A 23,552-nucleotide genomic window follows, 5' to 3' on the forward strand; every position below is an offset into this window, starting at 1 on the left:
ATGTAGGAAATATCAACACAAAAGACAATTATCGATATGCTGAAACAATAAAACTGTTCTCCTACAGATAAAATATATATATTTAGAATTGCCAGGAAAGAGACTTGGCATCTAATGTCATGTTTTTCTTTTTTCTCTTTTAAAGATTTTATTTATTTATTTTTAGAGTGAGGAGAAGGGTGGGAGAAAGAGAGGGAGAGAAACATCTATGTGTGGTTGCCTCTCACGTGCCCCCTGCTGGGGACCTGGCCCGCCACCCAGGCCTGTGCCCTGACTGGGACTCGAACCAGAGACCCTTTGGCTTGCAGGCCAGCACTCAATCCACTGAGCCACACCAGCCAGGGCGAATGTCATGTTTTTCTAACGTAACTCGTAAGTGGGGGAGGAAGTTTGAATGTAGTTAGAGAAAACTTACTGACAAACTCTCTCTGGTGATATCTAGCAGTATTTTGAAAATATTGAGACATTTTTCTTGTCTTAAAATTGTTTATCAACCCAATTGATGATTTGCAATCAATTTTCCAAGTTAGTTACAGAGCAATATTGGAGATCATGGGGCCAGGCACTGTGAACATAACTCAGAATCAGCAATATTCTGTATGAGTGAAGTTTCAATGGTTTCAAGCTGCTCAAAACTCCTGTAGCAATCAAAAATAATCTGTCATGGGACCGAGGGCTATGAACATCGTGTCACAGCCACTCAGCTATTAGATTTATTGGAGGGTAAAGCATGTCATTGATGCATCAACTCACAGGAGAAAAAAGCAATCCCTATGAAGTTAATCTAATAATAGACTAGAAAGCCATGATTACCGTTTCATGTACACTGGCTATTTGGAGCAGTGGTTGGCCTAATTCTGCAGGCCTCGCTTGTCAAAGCTTTGGGATTAACAAGTGTTCAGCTCAAAATCTACTGGGAAACATCAAGAAATGGTTTAATGAGGGACAAATCTTTCATGTGTTGCCGCCGAGAGGATGCTGAAGCCACACTTCCGCCTCCCAATTCCCCCCTTCGCTTTTTAAAAGCTTAATGCAAGAGTCCTGTATTCCATTTAAAACAAACCTCTGGGAATTGATTTTAGGAGTTGCACAATAGCTGGACCATTTTTCCCAACATAGTACTCAATAGTTCTCCTAACGGCGGTCTAAGTTTTAAACAGTCTTTGAGGAGCAAAACCCAAAAACTTGACGAGGGCATTCACCACTGACCACCTCCTGGGTGCATTTTCTTCTGGTAGTTTTGATAATTTGAAAGCAGAAAGTATCACCTACAGCCTGCTTTTTACCATAAAAACATTTTTTTTTTCCCTCCAGAAAGGCCAACATCATTAGGCTGTCGGAACGTGATGTCCCTCTGCTATCAAATTCAGGACATCAAAATAGGGCTCCAGAATGAAGGAGAAAAATGGCGGACTTTTCATTTTTTTCCTTTGCACTCAATTGAGGTTTTCATTGATTAGTGATATTGTGAAAATATTACCAATTATGCTACAGAATCCTTTATTTCATCTATGTAATAGGTTACTACTAGATGCTTTTATTCTATTGTAGGTCATACCTGGTAATGGGGAAGAAAAATTAAACATCCTCATTTGAAATAAAACTATTCCATAGATAAAATTCAACTTTCTTTCATAGAATATTACAAAATTCCAAAAATGTAGTATCAAATCACTCCAAGAGGTGGGAGGTGGCATCTCATTGTGGTTCTGATTTGCATTTCCCTGACGATTAGTGACGTTTCGCTTCCTTTCATGTCTGTTAGCCACCTGTATGTCTTCCTTAAAAAAAAAAAAAAGTCTATTCATGTCCTGTGCCTATTTTTTTTAATGATATTGACCCCTTTCACAAAAGATATCGTTTGTGGAAATCTTTTCCCACTCAGTAAGTTGCCTTTTTATTTTGTTGATGGTTTTCTTCACAGTGCAAAAAAAATTTTTTAGTTTGATGTAGTCTCATTTATTCATTTTTGCTTTTATCGTTTTTGCCCTAGAAGGTATATCCAAAAAATACTGTGAAGACCAATGTAAAAAGTCTATTGCCTATGTTTTCTTCTAGGAGTTTTATTGTTTCAGCTTACATTTAACTCTTTAATCTATTTTGAATTTTTTTTATAATATGTAAGATAGTGGTGGTTTTGTGTGTTTTTTTTTTTATGTATCTGCCCAGTTTTCTGAACATTGATATTTGCAGAGAATATATTCACCCCATTGAATATTCTTGATCCTTCTGTTATAGATTAATTGAACACATAAGCATAAGTTTATTTTTAGGCTCATTATTCTGTTCTATTGATATGTGTGTCTGTTTTTGTGCCAGTACCATACTGTTTTGATTATCATGGCTTTGTTGTGTAGTTTTAAATCAGGGACATTGATACCTCCAACTGCGTTCTGTCAAAATGGCTATTATCCAAAAGAAAATGAAGAACAGAGTTAGCGAGAATGTGGTAAAAAAGGAAGCCTCATGCACTCTTGGTGAGAATGTAAATTATTGGTGCAGCCACTATGGAAAATAGTTATTGGAAAGTCCTCAAAAAATTAAAAATAGAGCTACCAAATGATCCAGCAATTCCACTTCAGGGTATTTATCCAAAGAAAAGGAAAACACTAATTAGAAAGATATGTGTACCCTTATGTTCATTGCAGCATTATTTACAATAGTCATAGAAAAAATCTAAATGCTCACTGATGGAAAAAAGGATAAAAAATGTGGTATATGTGCACAATGGAATACTACGAGGCCATACAAAGGAGGATATATTGCCATTTGCAACAACATGTATGCACCCTGAGGCAATGCTAAGCAAGATGTCAAACAGAATAAGACCAATATCATAGAATTTCACTTATATGGGGAATTTAAAATAATAATAATAATAAATGAATAAACAAAACAAAACTCATAGATACAAAGAACAGACTGGTAGTTGCCAGAGGGGTGGGGGTAGGAGGATGGGCGGGAAGGTGAAGGAGATTAAGTATTGCCAGTTATAAAATTAGTCATGAGGATATAGCGCACAGTATAGGGCTCACAGTCAATAACATTGTAATAACTCTGTACAGTGACAGATTGGTACTACACATTGTAGTGATAACTTCCTAAGACATCTAAGTGTCTAATCGTTTTATTGTACACCGGAAACGAATGCAGTGTTTTATGTCAACTATAATTTACAAAACTAAATACAACTAACTAAATAAATGAGACTTTATAGGACTCCCTCATTTCCGGACACACAAAAACAAATCAAATACTTCAAAATTATCCTTTCTGTATCACCTTGAATACTTTTCGGTAGTTTTCATGTGGTCCATTTAAATTTAAAAAGATCCAAATTAAGTATTTCAATGTGATTTTCTCAGTATCATGAAGAGATCTGCAAGACTCCATTTCTAATTTCACTAGGGTAATCAATTTTACATTTTTTTAAAATTTATTGTTGTTCAGTTACAGTTGTCCCACCTTTTTCCCCATTGGTCTCCCCTGCCCTGCCCACCCCGCCCCCCACAGTCAACACCGCCCTGATGTCCTTGTCCGTGGGCCCTTTATATCTTTTCCAGGACTAGACCCTTCCCTTCCTTTCCCCCGTTACCTCTCTACCCCACCCCTCTGGTCACTGTCTGTTCTTTATTTCCAAGTCTCTGAGGCAACCTCCAGTTGACTCCAAAGACTTCGATTTTCAATATAAAGGTTCCTGTAACTTTTTGTAGATATACACATTTATGAGCCCAAAACTTGAACCTTATCTTTTATTGAGAAGTTTATAGTTTTTAAAGAAACTGATGATTGAGGAATATCTATATGGTGAGTATATATCTAGTCAATTACAAAAGGCAAGTGTTAAGTGAGTAATTATTATTTTTAATTAATGCATTCCTTGAATCCAAAAATTACTCACAGAGATTCCGTTTCAAAAGGAGACATTCGCTGAACATATTACAGTCAAACATTGGACCCCATGGAGATCAGTGGCACTAACCTTGTGCACAGTCAAAATTCCATTTGTAACTTTTGATTCCCCCAAAACTTAACTACGGATACTCTACTGTTGACTGGAAGTGTTCCTGGTAACATCATGAGTGGATTTACACATAATTTGTATGTTATATGTACTATTTATTGTACTCTTACAATAAAATAGGTTAAGGAAAATGTTAAGAAAATCATAAGGAAGAGAAAATCCATTTACAGTAGTTATTGAAAAATATCCTCATATAAATGGAGCCATGAAATTCCAACCTGTGTTGTTCAACAGTCAACCGTAATATGCAAATGCATTTTACTCCAATTAGCTATTATTAAGAATATACCAGTATGTCCTATTTACATTTCATACAATATAAGGGGTAGTTCTTAATACGCTTTTAGGATTTTCTAAATTAAAAAAGCCTTCATAACCTCAACATCGTTACAACCAAAAAAAGTGTTTTCAACTTAATCCTGAAGAATATAAAAGACAAAAAAGGTTTTTATCCTGACTTCTAGTATTTTTGCATATAAATAAATTTTAATTCATTCACTGTATACCTAAGAGAATTCAATGAAAAGTTTAAGTGATTTTTAAATCGGGGCATAATATAAGCAGTATGCATACATATTAAATGAGACTTCAAAAATTCCTCTTACATGTTACTAGAATTCTATAAAACTGTACTTCAGAATTGAATCAAACACTATTAAACATGCCAAAGACTATTTCTGATTAACAGCCTTACAGAAATTTTTTTAAAAATTCTACTAGGAACAAGGCATATATTGTGGATTTAAATGAGCATCATTATTATTACAAAAATACCATGTATAATTGGGATACACTGTTCCAAGAGAAAAGATTCATATCCATGTATCAAAATACACAGATGTCTCTTGAGATGTCAAACAAAATATGTAGAACATGGGATTTTCGTTCCCAGCTGTCAACCTAAAGAAATCTGTATGTGTAACATCCTACTCGTCACACCTACTATCCTACATTACAGCTCATTCGCTTCTGCAAATACAACCTAATCTCATTAGCTGTATGAATTCGTGTAGGCGGAACATTCTCAACAGCTCAGCTGCCATTTGCCAACAAAATTTTAAGGGAACAAATGTTCAGAATCTACCAGGTCACTGTAAAGATGCTCCAAATCACAGAAATATATGCAAAGAGAGTGTTAGCTATTCTTTAAAATGTTGGTGTTAAGTTCACGTTTTTGATTGCTAGAAAATAATAATACATTTTCCTATCATGTATAAGCAATAAGTAATGACGGATAGAAAACTACATAGTACGCAAATTCTTTGTTAAATATTTTAAGATGGTACAAATAGTCTGTCCCATTGTAATGACAAATTGAAGAAGCTGATCTGCATATAAAGATTCTATTGTGCACCTTAATTTTCTCCACATATGCACAACGATTCTGTTAATAGCAATTCGATATGATCCAGAGGTTTAAAAGTACGGAAGCAACTGCATGAAGGTCTGCTTCAGAGATAGACGAGAGGGACTATTCGCTTAACGAAGGGTAGATTCCCTCTCTCCCTTAAGAATGTGCATTTAAGCAAAAGTGTGTGCCTTTTCCTAAATCTTAAGGATCTGTACTTCTATTAATAGTTTTTAGTACAGTTTCATTAAGACTCATTTTAGTTCAGCTTTTTTCTACATCATTTCTCCATCGTAAGCATTGCTTAGTGCCTACTAACTCTATGGATCACAACACGTTGTGAATGTTTCCTAAAAGGTAACCGGCTCAGGAGCTTGCGTATCTAAACCCGCGCAAGCCCACTGGCTGATTCACATTCACTCAACGAATTAGCTGGAATAAGCATAATAAATGAAAGAGAATAAAATAAAAAACAATTTCACACTAAGCGAAGGCTTGACGTATAGGAAGTGGCAGCTCTGATGGCCCAAGGCCTAGAATTAGTTTTGCCACTCGATAATTTGACTGATTCACTCGAGTGGCCAGAAGAGGACATTTTCTGCCTGATTTCAGTGTAATCAAGTCACCTGCTCAGCGACTGCTGGGGCCAAATCACTTGCACTCCACTGAGCAGAGAAGAACGGCTTTCTGCATACATGTCAGAACCAGTGAGCCTTACGGAGAGTGGGAATTGACTCTTCCTAACGCATCGCCGTGCTTCTCTTTCTGTAAGATGGAATGTGAAAAGGAGTAAGTCAACCACTCGCCTGAGTCGTGATCCATTCTAATCTGTGCTAATGGTAGGTCCCTGTTCTTTACTAAGAGATTTTAAAATACGTATTTAAAATCACCCCAAACAAAAGGCACAAAGGAAAACACGGTAAGGGACACCATCTAGCCCCTGAAATTAAATCATGTCAATAATGTGTTTTCCTGGGCGGGGCGGTCGCGGGGAGCGGGGGGCGGGGGCGGGCGCAGTGCGCAGCACTTTGGGCTTCACTTTTTTAAAAGGTGACTGAGGCGGCACCATTCCAACATACAGAAAGACGACACATCAAATGAGAGAATTGAAATTATCATAGAAATAAGTAGGAAAAGAGCAGTTACTTAGAGATACATGCCCTGGCTGGCGTGGCTCAGGGGATTCAGTGCCGGCCTGCAAACCAAAGGGTCACCGGTTCGATTCCCAGACAGGGTGCATGTCTGGGTTGCAGGCCAGGTCCCCAGGAGGGGGTGCGCGAGAGGCAACCCCAAGTGGATGTGCCTCTCCCTCCCTAAAAATAAATAAAATATTAAAAAATACAAACTGTGTCTCATAACTGGTAACTTTTGCAAAATGCATTTCTATTTATTGTCAATCGATACTAGACATTTTCCCTGACCAGGGAAATTACAAATACCACCTAAGGAAACTACCATGGTTTATTTTAACTGCATGCACTTCCTAGGTGTTCAGTGAAGTAAGTTTTATTGAATGCCTACAAGTTTACTTCCACAAGTTGACCTCACTTTTACATAAAGGAGACTCTCTCCAGCATATCAATGGGACATCAGGCAAAACCACTAACTTGAGGCATCAGGGAATTTAACATTTTTTCACGCCTTCACTAAAACAGGTACATCTAATCCACAGGCACGTGACCCAAATTTTTCTCTACTTTATAAATCGATGTCCAGGTAAAAGGGCTGCGACAGACAGGTTGGCACAAGAAGGGTCAAGTCCCACAATGCAAGTCTCAAGAAAAGCAAAAGTACACATGGTTCAGTTGGTTTATAACCTAAAAGAAAAGCAGCAAAGTGGACATGTTACAGAGGTTTTGGATGCATATGGACAAACTCACCCAGCCAACTCTGCGCTTTGACTGTTTTAGGAGGCATCCACCTGCTGGTGGAATTTTGGAGAGAGTGCTTTTGAAAGGCATAGACCAACTGTTGTCTGTGTCCATGAATTATTTTTGTTTCTTTGTTTAATCCCTGTATACCCAAAATCTATATCACTGTATTAACCAATGTCACCTCAAAAATTCAATAAAAAAGTTTAAATAAGAAAGGCATAGCTAATCAACCTGAATGTGAATTATTCCCTCATCTATTGAGCCATTCAAGGAAAAACTCAGCTACGAAAACAACTGAAAATCCCTGGCTGGGTGGCTCAATTGGTTGGAGCATCGTTCCATGCACCAAAAGGGTTGATGGTTCAACCTCAGGTGAACACACATACCTAGGTTAGCGGTTGATCCCCAGTCAAGAGTGTACAAAATGCAACTGATCAATGTTTCTCTCTCACATCAATGTCTCTCTCTCTCTCTCTCTCCACCCCCTTCCTCTTCCTCCAAAATTAGTACAATAAAAAAATATCCTCAAGTGAAGATTAAAATAATAATGAGAATACAACAATAAAATACTATTAAATTCCATCTAAATTACCACTACTTTAGCCACATTTTAATTTATATTCTGTGCTATGATTCATCAATTTTAACCATAGGAATAAATCACACAACCTTAAAAATGAGTAACATGAAAAGGTGATCTTGCCTAATTTAACAAGATAGTGCAGAAACACCTTTTCAATATGCTGAGACTTATCAAAAGTGATCATCCATCTCATTTCTTAAGATTATTCTTTCCTTTTAAGGTTCACTGTTTAATGTGCCTAATTTCTCAAGTACAAATATGTTATATAATGTGATCTGCTCTTAACAAAGTTTATTTTTCCTAATAAATGTATCATTTCTAACTTAAAGGTACGCAAGTAACAGTAGCATTATGTATCTATCTTCCAGAATAAACTGACAGTTGGAAGAAAATTCTGATGTTTACAAAAGTGACCATGAGCTCTAGATCACTTTAAAATCTTTGCCCTTAATTATGTTTTTAAAGACTGGATGGATTATATTGAATTCTAGATTATCTGTGTCATTGAGCGTAAGGGTGTTTGAAATGCCAAGATAAATCCGATACCTTATTCTTGCTCCAGGGGATTTTGCTTTCTTTTTCTATCCTTAGCTGCCTGGTGGCTAACCAAACAAGCAGAGAAATAGACAAAGGACAGATTAAAAAGAGGAAAGGTACAATGACAGAGTGTTCTCCATCTTTACATCACTGTGTCTCCGCAAACAGAGAAAACTTCAAATGAAATAATGGGCCAAGTATTGGCTGAAAATGGAGATTTGATTCCAAAGTATATATACTTCCAAATTCTTCAGATATGAATTGTCCCCTAATGCTGATTTTTTTTTTAAAAAAAAGGTTTCTTTCTTCTTCTTCTTTCCCCCTGCCTCCACTCAGGTGTTAAGAAATGCAAGCTCTGTAGTTAGGACTCTTGGGCTGAAATCTTATAGCCAACGTTAATGGCAGATTAATTTTTGGAAAAGTCACATCACACCCCCTCACCAGTCCTGTGGCATGATTTCTTTATCTATAACATCAAACTCATAAAGGTTGCTGTCACATATGGTTGCTAAGATTAAATGGGATAATGTATACGTAGCACACTACTGAGCATACAGAGTATTCAGTAAAAGTTATCTGTGACTTGTTTCTCTGAAATACAATATTAAATAAATCTAGAATTACTGATCTCATTGGCCAACTTTTCAATAATTCTTAACCTGAAATCAGACATTTCCCTTTTCCCATTTTTCAAACTAAGGTGTACAAATGTTAACCAAAACTGGCTGCTTCCCTTTCTATGAAGGACACAGAGTAACAAAGTTTTACCACTTTTTGGAGTCTAGCCTATTGAATAGCAAAACTTTACATGTACATTTCAATATAACAAACACATATCCAGCTCCTGTTAAAGGTAATATGCAGTACTACACAGGGCAGGGTAGGGGGGTCGGGGGGGCGGGGAACGTAACAGACTTTGGCCACAATGAGCCTGTAAGAGAAAAGCAAACATTATTCAATTCAGTAGAATGAGAACCTGATGTGTCTTTAGTTAAAAAGTAACTTTCAAGCAAGAAAGGGTGTCTGTTTTGCACACCAATGCATTTCTGATTTATAGGTCCAACCCAAAACTGTTCTCCTTATATTAACACCCACATCCTTACAATGCACAGCTTTTTCACAGGTAAGCATTTGGTCATGAATATTTCAGTCATTTGGCTCATAAGGACTACAGAGTGAGAGATGATATTCATTATTGGGTGGAAACTTTGTTTAGTCCAAGCAGGCACCCCATCAGCTTTCATAAACATATGGACAATTACTTCTCTAGCACAGTAATTTCTGTTAATTTATTGTATTTTTATGTAGTGAAGACACACATCTTTTTCACAGCCTGTCAGAAGAGCCAAAAAAAAATACAGCCATCACGGCACTAAATATTACAACATGAAGCAAATATTTATCTAATTTATACTTTGTAATTTTGAGACTGAATAAATTGGCTCTGTGCTACAATCAACCGATCGATCGATCGATCGATCGATCGGTCTTCCTCTTTCTTTCAACTGAGGAAGAGCTATCGGTCCACCAAATGGTGGTTTTTGATGTTATCCAAAAGATGTGACTCTACTGAATGAGCCAGCAGAAGAGATCATGACACATGTTGTCATTCTTCATTTTGACAATGACTCTCCTGTTTGGGCTACTTCTTATGCATACAAATGTGGTTACAAAAATGGATTTGAAGCTAGTAATGTATCTCTCACACATTAAGTGATGCAGATTTTCATTGCATCCGGGTTTATAGGCTCTGTCCTTAACGTCTTTCATATTTACCATCCGGTTTCTCATTTTGTGATTTTTTTTCCCTAGCATTTTTCAGATAGTATGTCCTCTGTAGGCTGCCTGCTTCTGGTTTTCCTTAAATGCAGAAAGACACAAATGAGAGGTGCTTATGACTGTCTAAAAACTGGCAGGTAGCAACTGCCCAGCAGCAGGAAAATGAAGAAACAAACACGTTCTCTAAAACGTCCAGTTTTTTTAAAAAAATCCATGTTATGTTCAAACTTAGATTTTGAAAAATGTATTGAGTTAATTACAACTAAACACAACATTCTTTTATAACTTTATTTAGGTTGATAAACAAAGAGACTGCTTTCTGGCCATAATATTGCCACTGAATACTTTTTAATAAGTTATTTCAGTGATTTTAAACCTCCTAAATCAAATAGTAGATGGAAATACACTCCCCACCTTAAGATAGTATCTTAATGTCATGGCTACATGATTTGAAGTCAAATTTCTCAAAAAAAATAATGATTTATTTATTTTATATATCATATTAGATAGTAATACCTGACCATTATTGAATACTTATTATGCAGACTCCATACTAAGTTTTATTTACATGCATGATGGTGTTTAACTCTTACAATTATAAGGCCAACAGTATTATTTCCTTTATTTTTCAAATAAAGAGATTCAGGCACATGTATATGACAAACTCCCACCTAATATGATAAAAGAAACAATACAGGATGCTTACTGTTACCGCCTGTTTGCAACACTGTATTGGAAGTTCTAGCCAGACACAAATAAAAACAAAAATAAAAGGCATCTAAATCTGAAAGGAAGTACAACTATCATTACTTGCAGATGACAAAATATTTTATAGAGAGAAACATAAAAATTCCACCGAGAAACTACTAGAACTGAAAAAAATGAATTCAGGGAAGTAGCAGGATACAAAATAAACATTAAGAAATTGGTTGTACTTTTATATACCAATAATGATCTACCAGAAGAAAAATTAAGAAAATGATCTCACTTACAATATCATCAACAAAAAATAAAACACCTAGAAACCAATTTAACCAAGGAGGCAAAAGGCCTGTACGTAGAAAATTATAAGGCCTTGAAGAAAGGAATTGAAGAAGATACAAATAAATGGAAGCATATACCATGCTGATGGATAGAAAGAATTAACATTGTTAAAATATCCATATTGCACAAAATGATCTATAGATTCAATGCAATCCTTTTCAAAATACCAATTGCATATTTCACAAACTACAACAAATTCTTCAAAAATTATATGGAACCTGTACTTGGAAAATTATTAGAAATTGAAGAAGGTACAAATAAGTGGAAGCATATATCTTGTTCATGGATAGGAAGAAGTAACATCATTAGAATGTCCATTATACCCAAAGTAATCTATAAATTCAACACAATTAAAGTCACAATACCAAATATGTATTTCAGAGAACTAGAACAAATATTCCAAAAAATGATATGGAACCACAAAGATACCAAATAGCCACAGAAATCTTGAGAAAGAACAAAGTTGGAAGAATCACGCTTTGAACAAATGAAGTTCAAAGAATTAAAAATAGAATCCCTTATGACCCAGCAAATCCACTCCTGTGTATCTATCTGAAAAAATACAAAACACTCATTCAAAAGGATACATGCACACCATGTTCACAGCAGCATTATTTACAATAGCTAAGCTAGATGTCCATCCACAGACAACTGGATAAAGAAAATGTGGTACATATATGCAATGGAATATTACTCAGCCATAAAAAATGAAATTTTACCACTTGCAACAGCTTGAATGGACCTAGAGTTTATTATACTAAGTGAAATAAGCCAGATAAAGACAAACACCATATGATATCAGTTATATGTGGAATCTAAGGAACAAATTAAATGATCAAACAAAACAGAAACAGACTCATAGATACAGGTGATGGTTGCCGGCGAGGCGGGGGGGGGGGGGGGGGGGGGGGCGGGGGGCAGGGCGGGTTGGAGGCCTAGGTGAAAAGTATGAAGGGATTAAGAAGTGCAAATTGGTAGTTACAAAGTAGTCACAGCGATGTAAATAAAGTCCAGCACAGGGAATATAGTCAATAATATTGTAATAACGATGTATGGAGCGAGGTGGGGACTGGAAATATTGGGGGAAACACTTTGTAAAGTATATGCTTGTCTAATCGCTAAGCTGTATGCTTGAAACCAATGTGAAATAAAAGTGAAACTAAAAGAAGTGATAATGAAAAAATATTGAACGTCACTGTAATTGAAAAATAAAATTGAAAAAATATGCCTCCACGTTAATAGGCATGCTTGAAAATACATTAAGTATAATTTTAAAATACAGTGTCTTTTGTAAGAAAATAAGAATTAATGACGGGCACATTTTTAGAGTGGATCAAAAGAATGAACTGATGAAAACCTGTATCAAAGTAATTTTTAAAAAGTCAGGCACGGATTAGAAAGAGTAATGTGCTCGGAGTCGTACAGCTGGAGAGAAACATCAATGCGTGGTTGCCTCCTGTGCACCTCCTACTGGGGACCTGGCCCACAGCCCAGGCATGTGCCCTGACTGGGACTCGAACCAGTGACCCTTTGGTTTGCAGGCTGGCACTCAATCCACTGAGCCACACTAGCCAGGGCTAACTGAATTCTTGTGCAAATCTTTTAATTTCCCTAGGCCTCAGTTTCTTCATTAGCAAAAATGTTAAGGTAAACCCTCTAGTTGGTCTACCTTGAAGGATGTGGTATGGTAATAGCCACCGCTGTAAAGTGCCATGCTCACTTAAGAGAGTAACCATCAACAAAACAAATAGTTTCAAGTTATCCTAAAATAAAAATGGGAAGGTGATGCCCTCATAATGCTCTTTCTGTAGCTCTCTGCAGAAGGTTCTGCCCTGTGACGAACACTGACAACTTTGCTTTGGAAGGCATGGAACCACTGTTTCCATTTTGCCCTCATTACATTTATACTTGCAGAGATATGTCCCACCTTTATTGCTATGGTAAACTCCTTCGTCTCCCTACGCATTCAAAGATTTCTACCGCGTAATTATTTCTCTCATCTGCAACATTCGCAGTTTCTCATTCCCGGGGTCCTCTCCTTCACCTATAAAGACACTTGAATAAAATTATCTTCTAATTACTTAATTCTTGGGACACTCTTCCAACTGGAGAGTGAGCCGTTTGAAGGCAGGGGTCACGTCATATCAAGCTCTGAACCTCATCTCTAAGTACATAACAGACATTGAGTTGATGCTAAATGAATGAATTAAATAAGCAAGACATTACATGGGTAAATGTAATACTTACACCTCAAAAAAAAAACCCCATAAAAATTGAAATAATGTTTTCCAAACAGAGCTATGAATAACTTTTAATTGTTGTTTGGGATACCACCATCAACTGAGAAATGTCTACATATTGACTACCCTTTCTATCTCTTTGCTTTTACTCAGGAAATCTGTATGTGATGGGAAAATTATAAACACGTTCAATGTAATCAGATAACAGGATTTCATTGTTTTATATTTAGTTAAGGATGAAGGTAAATTTGACAGGACAAATTGAAAATTTCAGACTCTTGATTTTGAAAAATTCAATTTACACTAACAAGTGGTTATTAAGTTGCTTGAAATGACATTTAAAGGGTAGAACAAATGAAGTAAGCAGAAAATGGAACAGTTGAGGAGAAAAATTGGGAAGAGCATATAATCATAAAGCCATACAAGATTTTCTAAATCAAAGTGGTAGAGTCAAATAGTGAAGATTCATAAAGAAAAATAAACACAATTTAAAAAGAGGGAGTGCTTTAGTAAATTCATGATGCTACATGAAATAGATTTTTAGGTCATTCTTAGATGGATCAGCCATAGAAAGGAAGAGGAATACTTCTGAGTCTAGAAAGAAGGACAAGTGTAATCTGATGCATAATTATCTTAAGTTGAATACAGTCTGATCACTAGGGATAGATTGTGAAGCATAGAGATTACTTTTATTTTAGTTCGATTGATATGAAAGAATATTAATTCAAGAGAAGACATGACATCCCTTTCAAACAATATGTTAATTTCTTATATATTCCTTTGTCATCCTACTATATCCAACACAGGTGATAAAATTCAGAAATAATTTTTCAGTTTTCTATGCTGTGAACAGAAATACTGAATACAATCCATGCTGAAAGGCATGAGGTGGTATCTCATTGTGGTTTTAATTTGCATCTCTCTGATGATGAGTGATATTGAGCATCTTTTCATATGTCTATGGGCCGTCTGTATGTCCTCTTCGGAGAAGTGTCTATTCAGGTCCTTTGCCCATTTTTTAATTGGGCTGTTTGTGTTCTTGGTGTTGAGTTGTGTAAGCTCTTTATACATTTTGGAAATTAACCTCTCGTCAGAGGCATCATTGGTGAATATGTTCTCCCATTCAGTGAGTTGTCTTTTTGTTTTGTTGACGATTCCTGTAGTCCCATTTGTTTATCTTTTCTTTTCTTTCCCTGCCCAAGGACATATGTTGGCAAAAGTATTGCTACAAGAAATGTCTGAAATTTTACTGCTGTGTGGACCATTTTATTTAATTTTTATCACAGTGATTTAAGTGACTTCATGTAGTTTCCCTTAGGATGCAAGGGGAAAAGGCCTTTTATATGATTAAAAAGATAATTCGGCTCTGTCGATCCTTGGTTTATACAAGTAACACTACTGAAAAAAAAGCATTACTTTTGAGCATTCTCAGAAAAAATAAACCTGAGTCAAAGTTTAACCAGCTCTTTTTATGTTGTCATTTAAAGTCAGAATTCTAACTTTTATTTGTAGTGATCATGTAAGAAGTGTATCATGTGATTTACTAACCAAGATTTATTTTACAGAAATGTTTTTTTTAAACCTATCACCTGTCCCTTTGAAGTGTACATTAAAAGGGCTAAATGGGAATACTCAGAGAGGAAAAACACACATTGACAACATTTTTAAGCTCTATGTTTGGGTACTATCTACATTGACTCAGGCATGCACACAGATGTATAATAAAAATTCTGCCATTTTGACAACTCAGGATTTCTCCTGCACTAAATACAAACCAAAAGAGTTCAAAACATAACCTAGAACTTATATACTGCAAAAAGGGGAGCAAAGAAGTCACTCAATAGATTTTCACCACCAAAAATAATGCAGTAACTAATCACCACCCCTAACGTTCGGTTACTAATAAAGGCAGGATATCTTACGGTGCAGTGTTTTTAAAAGGTGGGAACTCTGTATTAAGGCCACTTTTAGTTACGCATTTCTTGTCACAACATGAAACGATACGTATAGATGCTAAATCTTATTACCCTTTAACTTTTTTTGAAAATGATAGGAAACTTATTTTGCTCTGTAGGGTTCCTGGAATGATTGACACACAGTGTATTTTTAAATAACTACCCAGACTGTTTTTTGATTAACCTAACTACATGCTTTAGTATAATGGGTTATTTCATCACGGCCGTCCAGCGCCTCCAAAAAAGAATAAGCGACAAGGCAGCTTATCATCCCTCAGGCATATTGTACAATGGAATGTTTTATTGTGCTGTTTAAATGTACTTTCTCCCTTGGGAACGAGCCAGCCAGCGTACAGAATAGACGCTGAATGACTGACGTGTAGCGGGGAAGAGTTGCGTATTTCATTGCATGTAACTTGTGTATGATGGGAAAACGGGGCTGGGGAAAAGGCCCTCGAGATGCAAGTGTGTCTTTCTATAATCCGGCAGACTTGGCGTGCGAGGATGGGATTTTTATGAGATCTCTCATTTGGGGATGGTTTCAGGATTGACCAGATGGAAAGCAGGGCACTGTGGGATATATCATTTATCACGATGACAGTGTGTAGTTATCAGCGATCCTCCCGACACAGGGGGAAGCTAGAACGGTAAATGTGGAGCGGCATTACAGCCGGACTAGTGGAGTTTGGCAACATTTCTATTGCTCATTAACTTAATCATATTAATTCATTAGTCACATATATCAAAGTAATTCGCTCAAGACTTGTCACGAGGAACAATTTATAACTGCTCCCTTTCTCTACAGGAGAAGTAGGATGAAATCGTTCAGAAGATTGTTTTTCAACTTCTTAGAAAAATTATAGCCACATCTAATTAGACTAGCTGCCCCACACGGTAAATTTCTATAAGACTGATCAAAAAAAGGAAAGGGAAAGTTTCAAGATTTATTTCTTGAAGTCACGGAATCACCAACAGTCCACTACGTGCATTATACCAAGCATTGCCTACTTCTGAAACACCAAACGTCTTCTCTCTCATATTTAACTTAAGCAGTTCTTATATAATTCTGGACATTTATAACCCAAATTTTCAAAACTCAGTTTTTGCATGAAAGACGTAGATCAGTGTATCTGTGAAAATATCGTATTAATGAGCCAGAGAGCTGGCTTTTGAAATTCCAGCCGCACCTTTCACGGTCTCTGAGATTTGGAGCAAGTCATTTCATGTCTTCAAAACTCATTTTCTTCATCTGTTAATCAGAAATATTATTGCTAAGCTGACAGGATTACTGAGAATGTCAAATGAGAAAACATTGGAAATCATTCTTTTCTCAACGTAAAGCCAGTGCATACCCTTAGACACGCGTCGCGTATGTGGAAATGCTTTATTAAACACTATACAGATTATCCTCATCATCACCATCAGCATCCTTAAACCCCCAGCTTCCCCCTCCACCTACGTGGGAAATAAGCAACGGTTTCTGCCCTGCAAGGCACCCATGCAAGGCAGAAATGACGGGCATGTGTCCAAAAAAACAGGGCGGAGCCATTTTAGGTTGAGATAATGATAACACATATTTATAAAGCACTGAACACAGGACTGGACGTTCATGAAGCCCAGATTCAGTCAATATTATGAATGGAGTTCTTGTTATTAAACTGATACAGGTAAGCTTTTTATTTAGTAGACAAACCGTAAGCACGTGGTAGTCTAAACTCCAGTCTATGTTACAAAATATTAGTAATTCAACCTCTGGGTCCTGGTAAGCCAGTGGTTCTTCCTGAGCACTCATCGAATAAATAAAATGTAATGACGTCAAAGCAGGTACCGTGTGCATGACATGAAGCATGTTTTACAATATCGTTCATCTAAAATCCCAAAGGTAGTCATAGAGACAGAAATACTTTAAGCCAGCCATCAAGAAGGTTTGGTTTTCTGCTTTTCTTTTTTTTCTTAGATTTTATTTATTTATTTTTAGACAGAGGGGAAGGGAAGGAGAAAGAGAGGGAGAGGAACATCCATGTGCGGTTGCCTCTCTCACGCCCCCTGCTGGGGACCTGGCCTGCCACCCAGGCCTGCGCCCTTGACTGGGAATGGAACTGGGGACCCCTTGTTTCACAGACCAACACTCAATCCACTGAGCCACACCAGCCAGGGCTGGTTTTATTTTCCTAGATCGATGTCTCTTTTTTACACAAAAGAAGAGCCTAGGACCCATCTGTCCTCCTTCAGACCACTTCTTAGCATCCAACCTCACTGAGTGAGAAAAGGAAAGGCATCGTGCAAAGAAAGGGACACCAATTCCGGTGATGGGATTGGGCTCATTGGCATTATATCGAATCATGAAATTGACATCGCTCTGCCAAGGCTTGGCAGGATTCTTCTCAGCGCTCTGCCAATCCTGACTTGAGGGATGGAGCTACTCTTACTGGAGTGGATCTTCAGGGACTTGGAAAGCAGCTGAAATCCCTAAAAATATTTGCCACAATAAACCTTGAAGTAAAAAACAAACAAACAAACAAACAAACAAACGTACAGCTGAAGAATCTGCTACCTTTTAAGGAACGAACACTACCGGAGTTTCACCTGAAGCACTTTATTACTTCCTTGTAAGCTGTCAGTTTAAATTTTGCTCAAGCCAAATTCCACATCTGTCTATTTGAAATGTTTCAGAAGCTGAGGCAAGGGGAAATTCAAAGGACTGATCCATCCTTCTGTGTGATGCCGAATATGCCTCTTCTTCCTCCCCCTATGGCCCAAAAGATCTTTACAGAAAATGCTATATAATGGGATTATGATGTCATAATGTGCGTTCAGGGAATGAAGCTCTGGATTGTACGATAGGAACAGAGACACAAACACGACATGAGAACATCAGCAGTTCAATATTTGAAGGCAAAACACAGTCAAGCTTCATCGTTTTGTCGTAATTTGGGGAAAGGCTGAGTAGAATTTTGGAAAACCTCTGACTCACAAAATGAATTTTATTGTAATGCATTGCGATTTTTTCTCATGTTGTTTGGTGAAGAATAGGTGTTCGATAAACATGTGTTAAATGAAAAGAATGATGAGAGAGAGAGATTCTATAGTTAACATAGTTATAGTATCTAAATGAATATCAGACAACCTTGTCAAGAATAGATCTTATGAGTCCTATCTGAGTGAATAAAGACCTATCATTGGTAATGAGTGTACGCCAGTTAGCCATATAGAAACAGATCTTGGCAAAAAGTAATTTTTAGACACCAAAATACATTTCAACCCTGCACAGACTTCAGACCCCACATCCTACATTGACACACACACACAGAGGCATTTCTTGTTCTTCATTTTAAGTTGCTAAAGATGTATTTTTATTAATACTAGAGACCTCAGCAGAGCCATTGTCTGAATTGTCTTAAATTCTGAATAAGTGAAGTTTGAGTGAATCAGGTTTCATTATATAGGAGAACTAGAACCAAAATGAAAATAAACATTTTTGAAATAAAAAGTCCAAATCAGAAAAGGAAATAATATCATGTAAAATAGAAATTTAAATGAATTGTATTTATGCTAAGCAGATAAAACAATATAGCATACCTGAAAATACTCCGCATTTTAGAAGTTTTACATGTCATCTATATGAAGACACTGAGAACGCTTCTTAAATAAATCTAAGGATGATAACATTAACAATATCTAAATCTTTTCACTTGCATTTTTTTTTTTGGCTTGCAATTGCTGGGAAGAAAACAACAACTTAAAGGCAAAAATAATATACAAAAACATCACAGCATTTGAAAAGAAACACCACGATCAGTTTATTTTTACGTTGAGATCCCATTTTCAAGTTATAAGTAGAAAGAAATAATATGAACAAATGTAGAACAAGTTCCATTATAAGCAGGTTTAAAGGGGCTTCTCAACACATACAACATTGAAAGAGAAGGCAACAGACGCTTCTCAATAGTTGATTTGCCAGTTTTATGTAAAATTATACACAGCTGTATAATATTATCTCTCTCTTTACAAAAATATTTTGAAATTTAAGGACCTAAAACCAGAAATTATTGTAAAGCATGTAAATGATCATTTGGGAGAAAAAGGATAATTCCCAACCTGTAATAAACCATATCAAAAATATCAGCTGAATTCCTCAAAAATATTTTAAAATAAAATTAAAGCAAGTTAAGTTTGGAATGTACAGTAAGTAGAATGTCAATTATGAAACTTGCCGAGAGCTGACTTGAAAATGGATTCTACCACGTAACAGAGTTAATGATTTTTAAAGTTTCAATTAGAGAAATGTTAAGCTTCCTTTTAAGTGTTTTGTGCATGTTTAGGTTATTTTTTAGAAAATCAAAAAAGTCCTATGCTAATTCATAAGACCAATATTTTGAGGCCAGCACTGTTCATCGCGGTGCTCAATGAAAAACACTGGATAATTTGTTAAGATAGAGACAAGGTGCACTGTCTTCTTGCCGAATCATAAGGTTTCTCTACAAGATATGCACAACCTACTTTTTAACCTAGAGTAACAACTGGCACAACATACAAAGATGGACAGAACCCTTGGAAACCAGAAAACAAAATATGACTGAGACCACTAAGTAAGCGGTGCGCTACAGGACACGCTAGGCAGATTTGAGACTGTTAGTTTGGCCAGTGTACCGCGCCCCCATCCCTCTCGCCAACATGAAAAAAACATACATGGATACGTGCACACCTCCATGCATACAGAAAATAAAGCCTTGAAAGGCCTTTTCTGCAAGAAAATGACATTGACTTTTTTAAAAAGCCACATGTGTTTGACTTGAGTTGCTGGAGTAACGACTGTTTTCGTGACAACCCAAAAGCTCAATCACGTAACCTCTACCAGAGCTTGAAAAGCTCTGGAGGACAAGGCAGGCAGATCAATATTAGTTTCCTTCAAATGCTGGGCACTATAAAGAGACAAGGCCGATCATGGGATGGATTGGATTACCTGTCGGAGTGATGAGTCCTGGCGATAAGAGACCTGGGACGGAATGGGGCAGAAGGCGAGCGTTGTCCTGTAAAGAGCGCTTCGGGGGCCGGCCAGGCCTTGAACTGTTGAAAAGCAGACAAACAAAGATCAGGTTAAAACTGTGCGCTTTTTGGAAATACAATCACTTGCTACATTTGCCCCCTAGATCTTGTTTAATTGCCACAAGTGATAGAATTGTATACTAAAGACTATGTTCATTGATTACTACAAGGCCGATATTTTCCTTCCCGCTAAATTTCCCAGCATATGACAAACGTTAAAACCGTAAAAGATCAATTTCTAGTTTAGATTCCACTTGCAAACCAGCACTTTGCAAGACAGCTACCTGTTGTGAGAAACTCAGTTACTCCCTGCTGTTCAAGCTGCAACTGATCCCTGGTATTAATACACATACTGAGATCTGAGCTATAGACTCACAGGATTAAATTTGTACAGAATGTGAACTGATCAACTCTGCCCGGCATGCTGGAGGCGAGGGGTAAATAGCTGAGGGATGCGGAGTAAGACTGATGCTTATTAGCATTTCCCAGCTGCCAGAACACCCATCACAAAGGACCCACACCCTCAGGAGGGGTTTCTTTCCTATTGTTTTAAAACAGGCTGCATAACTAGCATCCTCATCCGTGCATCCTCTGTTGGAGCAGCTGTACCAACAAAAGCTGCCGCCTTCGCTATCTGGGCCACCTTCTCTCACAGATTGGAGTTTTTAACTGATGAGTGGAGGCTACATTTAAAACATTAACCTAACGTATTCGATTTGTGCATTCTTCACCCTAGTGCGGACAGTTCAGGAACTGCAGTTGCAAATGTTAATCCATAAAATAATGAAAGGGAAAGTCAGTCTCTGGCTCCCGTCTAGGGGCCTAATACAGCCAGTGCACCGAATGCATCATTTGGAAGCTGTCGCTGCCATGAAGAGACACATAAGTCATCGAGCATTAGGATCAAGTCATTCTCAAGTCACCCAATGTATTTCAAATATTACTTTCTAATGTTGCCTAAAATATTGCTGTTGCTTTTTAGCAGAAACTCAGTTTACAAAGCTGAATAATAGAGGTTTTGACACAACCCTGCAAAACACTACATTAAATAACCCAAGCCACAAAAATGTATGAGGTTCAGAGAGAGAACATTTCCAAAAATGACTTTTGGTTCAAAAAGAAATTTCAGTTGAACCTCACTCTATCAACTTTGCAGTAGCAAAGTGCTCCATCAATGTAAGACAAACTCTGCTTTTAAATGAAGACAACTTCTAGCAAGTTACACAGAGGTACAATTACCCAGTTCATTTTTCATACACTGCTGGTGTTATTTTCTTTCATTGTACATCAATATTGTATCTCCATCTAGCACCAAAATAGTCTGTTTTTCTCATTTAATGTTTCAATTTTATAAACTGACTCTTCTCCCTCTTTCTACTTGTATCTGGGCCATAATTTATTTTATTTAATTCCGTGCTGTTATGCTGTCGGTCCTTACGGTTCACTCTTTTAAGGACTGGTGATAAGAGAAACATGCTATTTCTCTGAAATCCCTTGAAGGATCCCAAGATCACCGAACAATGTTCATCCGGGTACCTCCAGTCATTAGAAGAAGGCAGATGAGCTTGTTGGACAATCACCAAATCTGTACTTTTTAATTGCTGCTTTGTGTGTTTCCATTTGTCAGAACTCGAGCCGACTCACTCTGTTCATGTCCACCTGACTGCTATATGTGCTTTTCTAATATCAGTATTTCGGTGCCATCTTGATGTTCGTGACCACTTTCGGATGGGCTGTCTCCGGAAGGAAGCAGCCTGGTGCTCCCTCTCCTTCCACATGATGAGCCAGCTGCGGACAGCACACTTTGAAAGCTATACAGTTGAACTGGTTCTGTTCTGGGAAGGCAGCACGTGCTTCTGGTTTTTTATGTCACCATATCCTAGCACACGGTAGTGTCCAGCGAATGGTTAGTTGCATCAGTTCATTAATACAGATGGGAAATATTATTTCACTGTTGCTACCATTTCCAAATGTTCTTTAGATTGCTCTGCTCTCCTTGACCACATGAATCTTGCTTTGCTGCCAAAGGATCGTTTTTAAGTCTTGGACTCTACGGCCATTCAAAATATGATCCATTCAAATTTGACTATGTCCAACATTAAAGAAGGGTAGCTGCCTCTGTCCCGGGAGTCATACATACGCAGTGACAATATCATTTATTCAATCATCCAGCAAACAAGCATGTGCTAGGTGCCCGCTCAGTATGTATCTGGTGCTGGAACCAGGCATGAGGGTCACAAAGGTTAAAAGGTAAGCTTGACAAGGTCAAGATTTTGGGTCTGTTTGTTGTTTAATACAATGTGAGGACCTATAACAGCTTCTGCTTTTGAGGGAGCATATGGTCTAGTGAAGAGACATGTGTTTGCCTTATTATTTAGAATTTATGATTAACTCTTTAGTGAGTATGAGCGCGTGATATCTACTTCCAAACTTGCCTACATTTATCAGCGAGCAAAAATCACATTCACATGCCTTCATTTTTACTTTTGGGGAGAAGGCTTGGGCTCCTAGAATCTAATTAGAATAAAGTTTATGAAAAGCCATTATAATCGATACATATCCATACTAATATAAGATAGCTTTATTTTTACCTTATTTAAAAATTTTTTAAAGATTTTATTTATTTATTTCTAGAGAGAGGGGACCGGAGGGAGGAAGAGAGGGAAATACCCATGTGTGGTTGCCTCTCACACGCCCCCTGCTGGGGACCTCGCCCACAACCCAGGCACATGCCCTGACTGGGAATTGAACCAGTGACCCTTTGGTTCCCAGGCCAGCACTCCATCCACTGAGCCACACCAGCCAGGGCTATTTTTACTTTTAGACCTAGTGATCCTCTGCAATAAAATATTCCTAGCACTAAAGTTCCTGCATTTCCTTTCAAAGAACACAAGCCTGACAGTGTGATGAAACACTGCAGATAACTTCATAGAAAGTTGGTAAAGATCATTCCTGACAGATGATCCTGCCATACTTCTTATCTTTAAGAGCTCTATTAACATCAGGCAGATATTTACATATTAATCAAGACAAATAAACATGTGGTGATTTAGAGGAAACCGGTTTTGGGATGACAATTTAATCAGCCTAGGTTGAAAGCTCCATCTTTGCAGCATCCTGTT

The 23,552-nt window shown here is 37.3% G+C and overlaps 1 protein-coding gene across 1 annotated transcript in view; it reads right to left on the bottom strand.

Moving 5' to 3' along the window:
- DACH2 (dachshund family transcription factor 2) overlaps positions 1–23,552 on the bottom strand; it is a 389,866-nt gene that overhangs the window by 172,766 nt on the left and 193,548 nt on the right. Inside the window, exon 3 of the mRNA XM_054566642.1 lies at positions 20,348–20,451. Within this exon, the coding sequence (XP_054422617.1) occupies positions 20,348–20,451 (104 nt within the window). The remainder of the gene's footprint in view (positions 1–20,347; positions 20,452–23,552) is intronic.

The sequence above is a fragment of the Pteronotus mesoamericanus genome, unplaced genomic scaffold (genome assembly GCF_021234165.1).
Source record: "Pteronotus mesoamericanus isolate MK-2021 breed Mesoamerican mustached bat unplaced genomic scaffold, CSHL_Meso_final contig_177, whole genome shotgun sequence".
Taxonomy (NCBI): domain Eukaryota; kingdom Metazoa; phylum Chordata; class Mammalia; order Chiroptera; family Mormoopidae; genus Pteronotus; species Pteronotus mesoamericanus.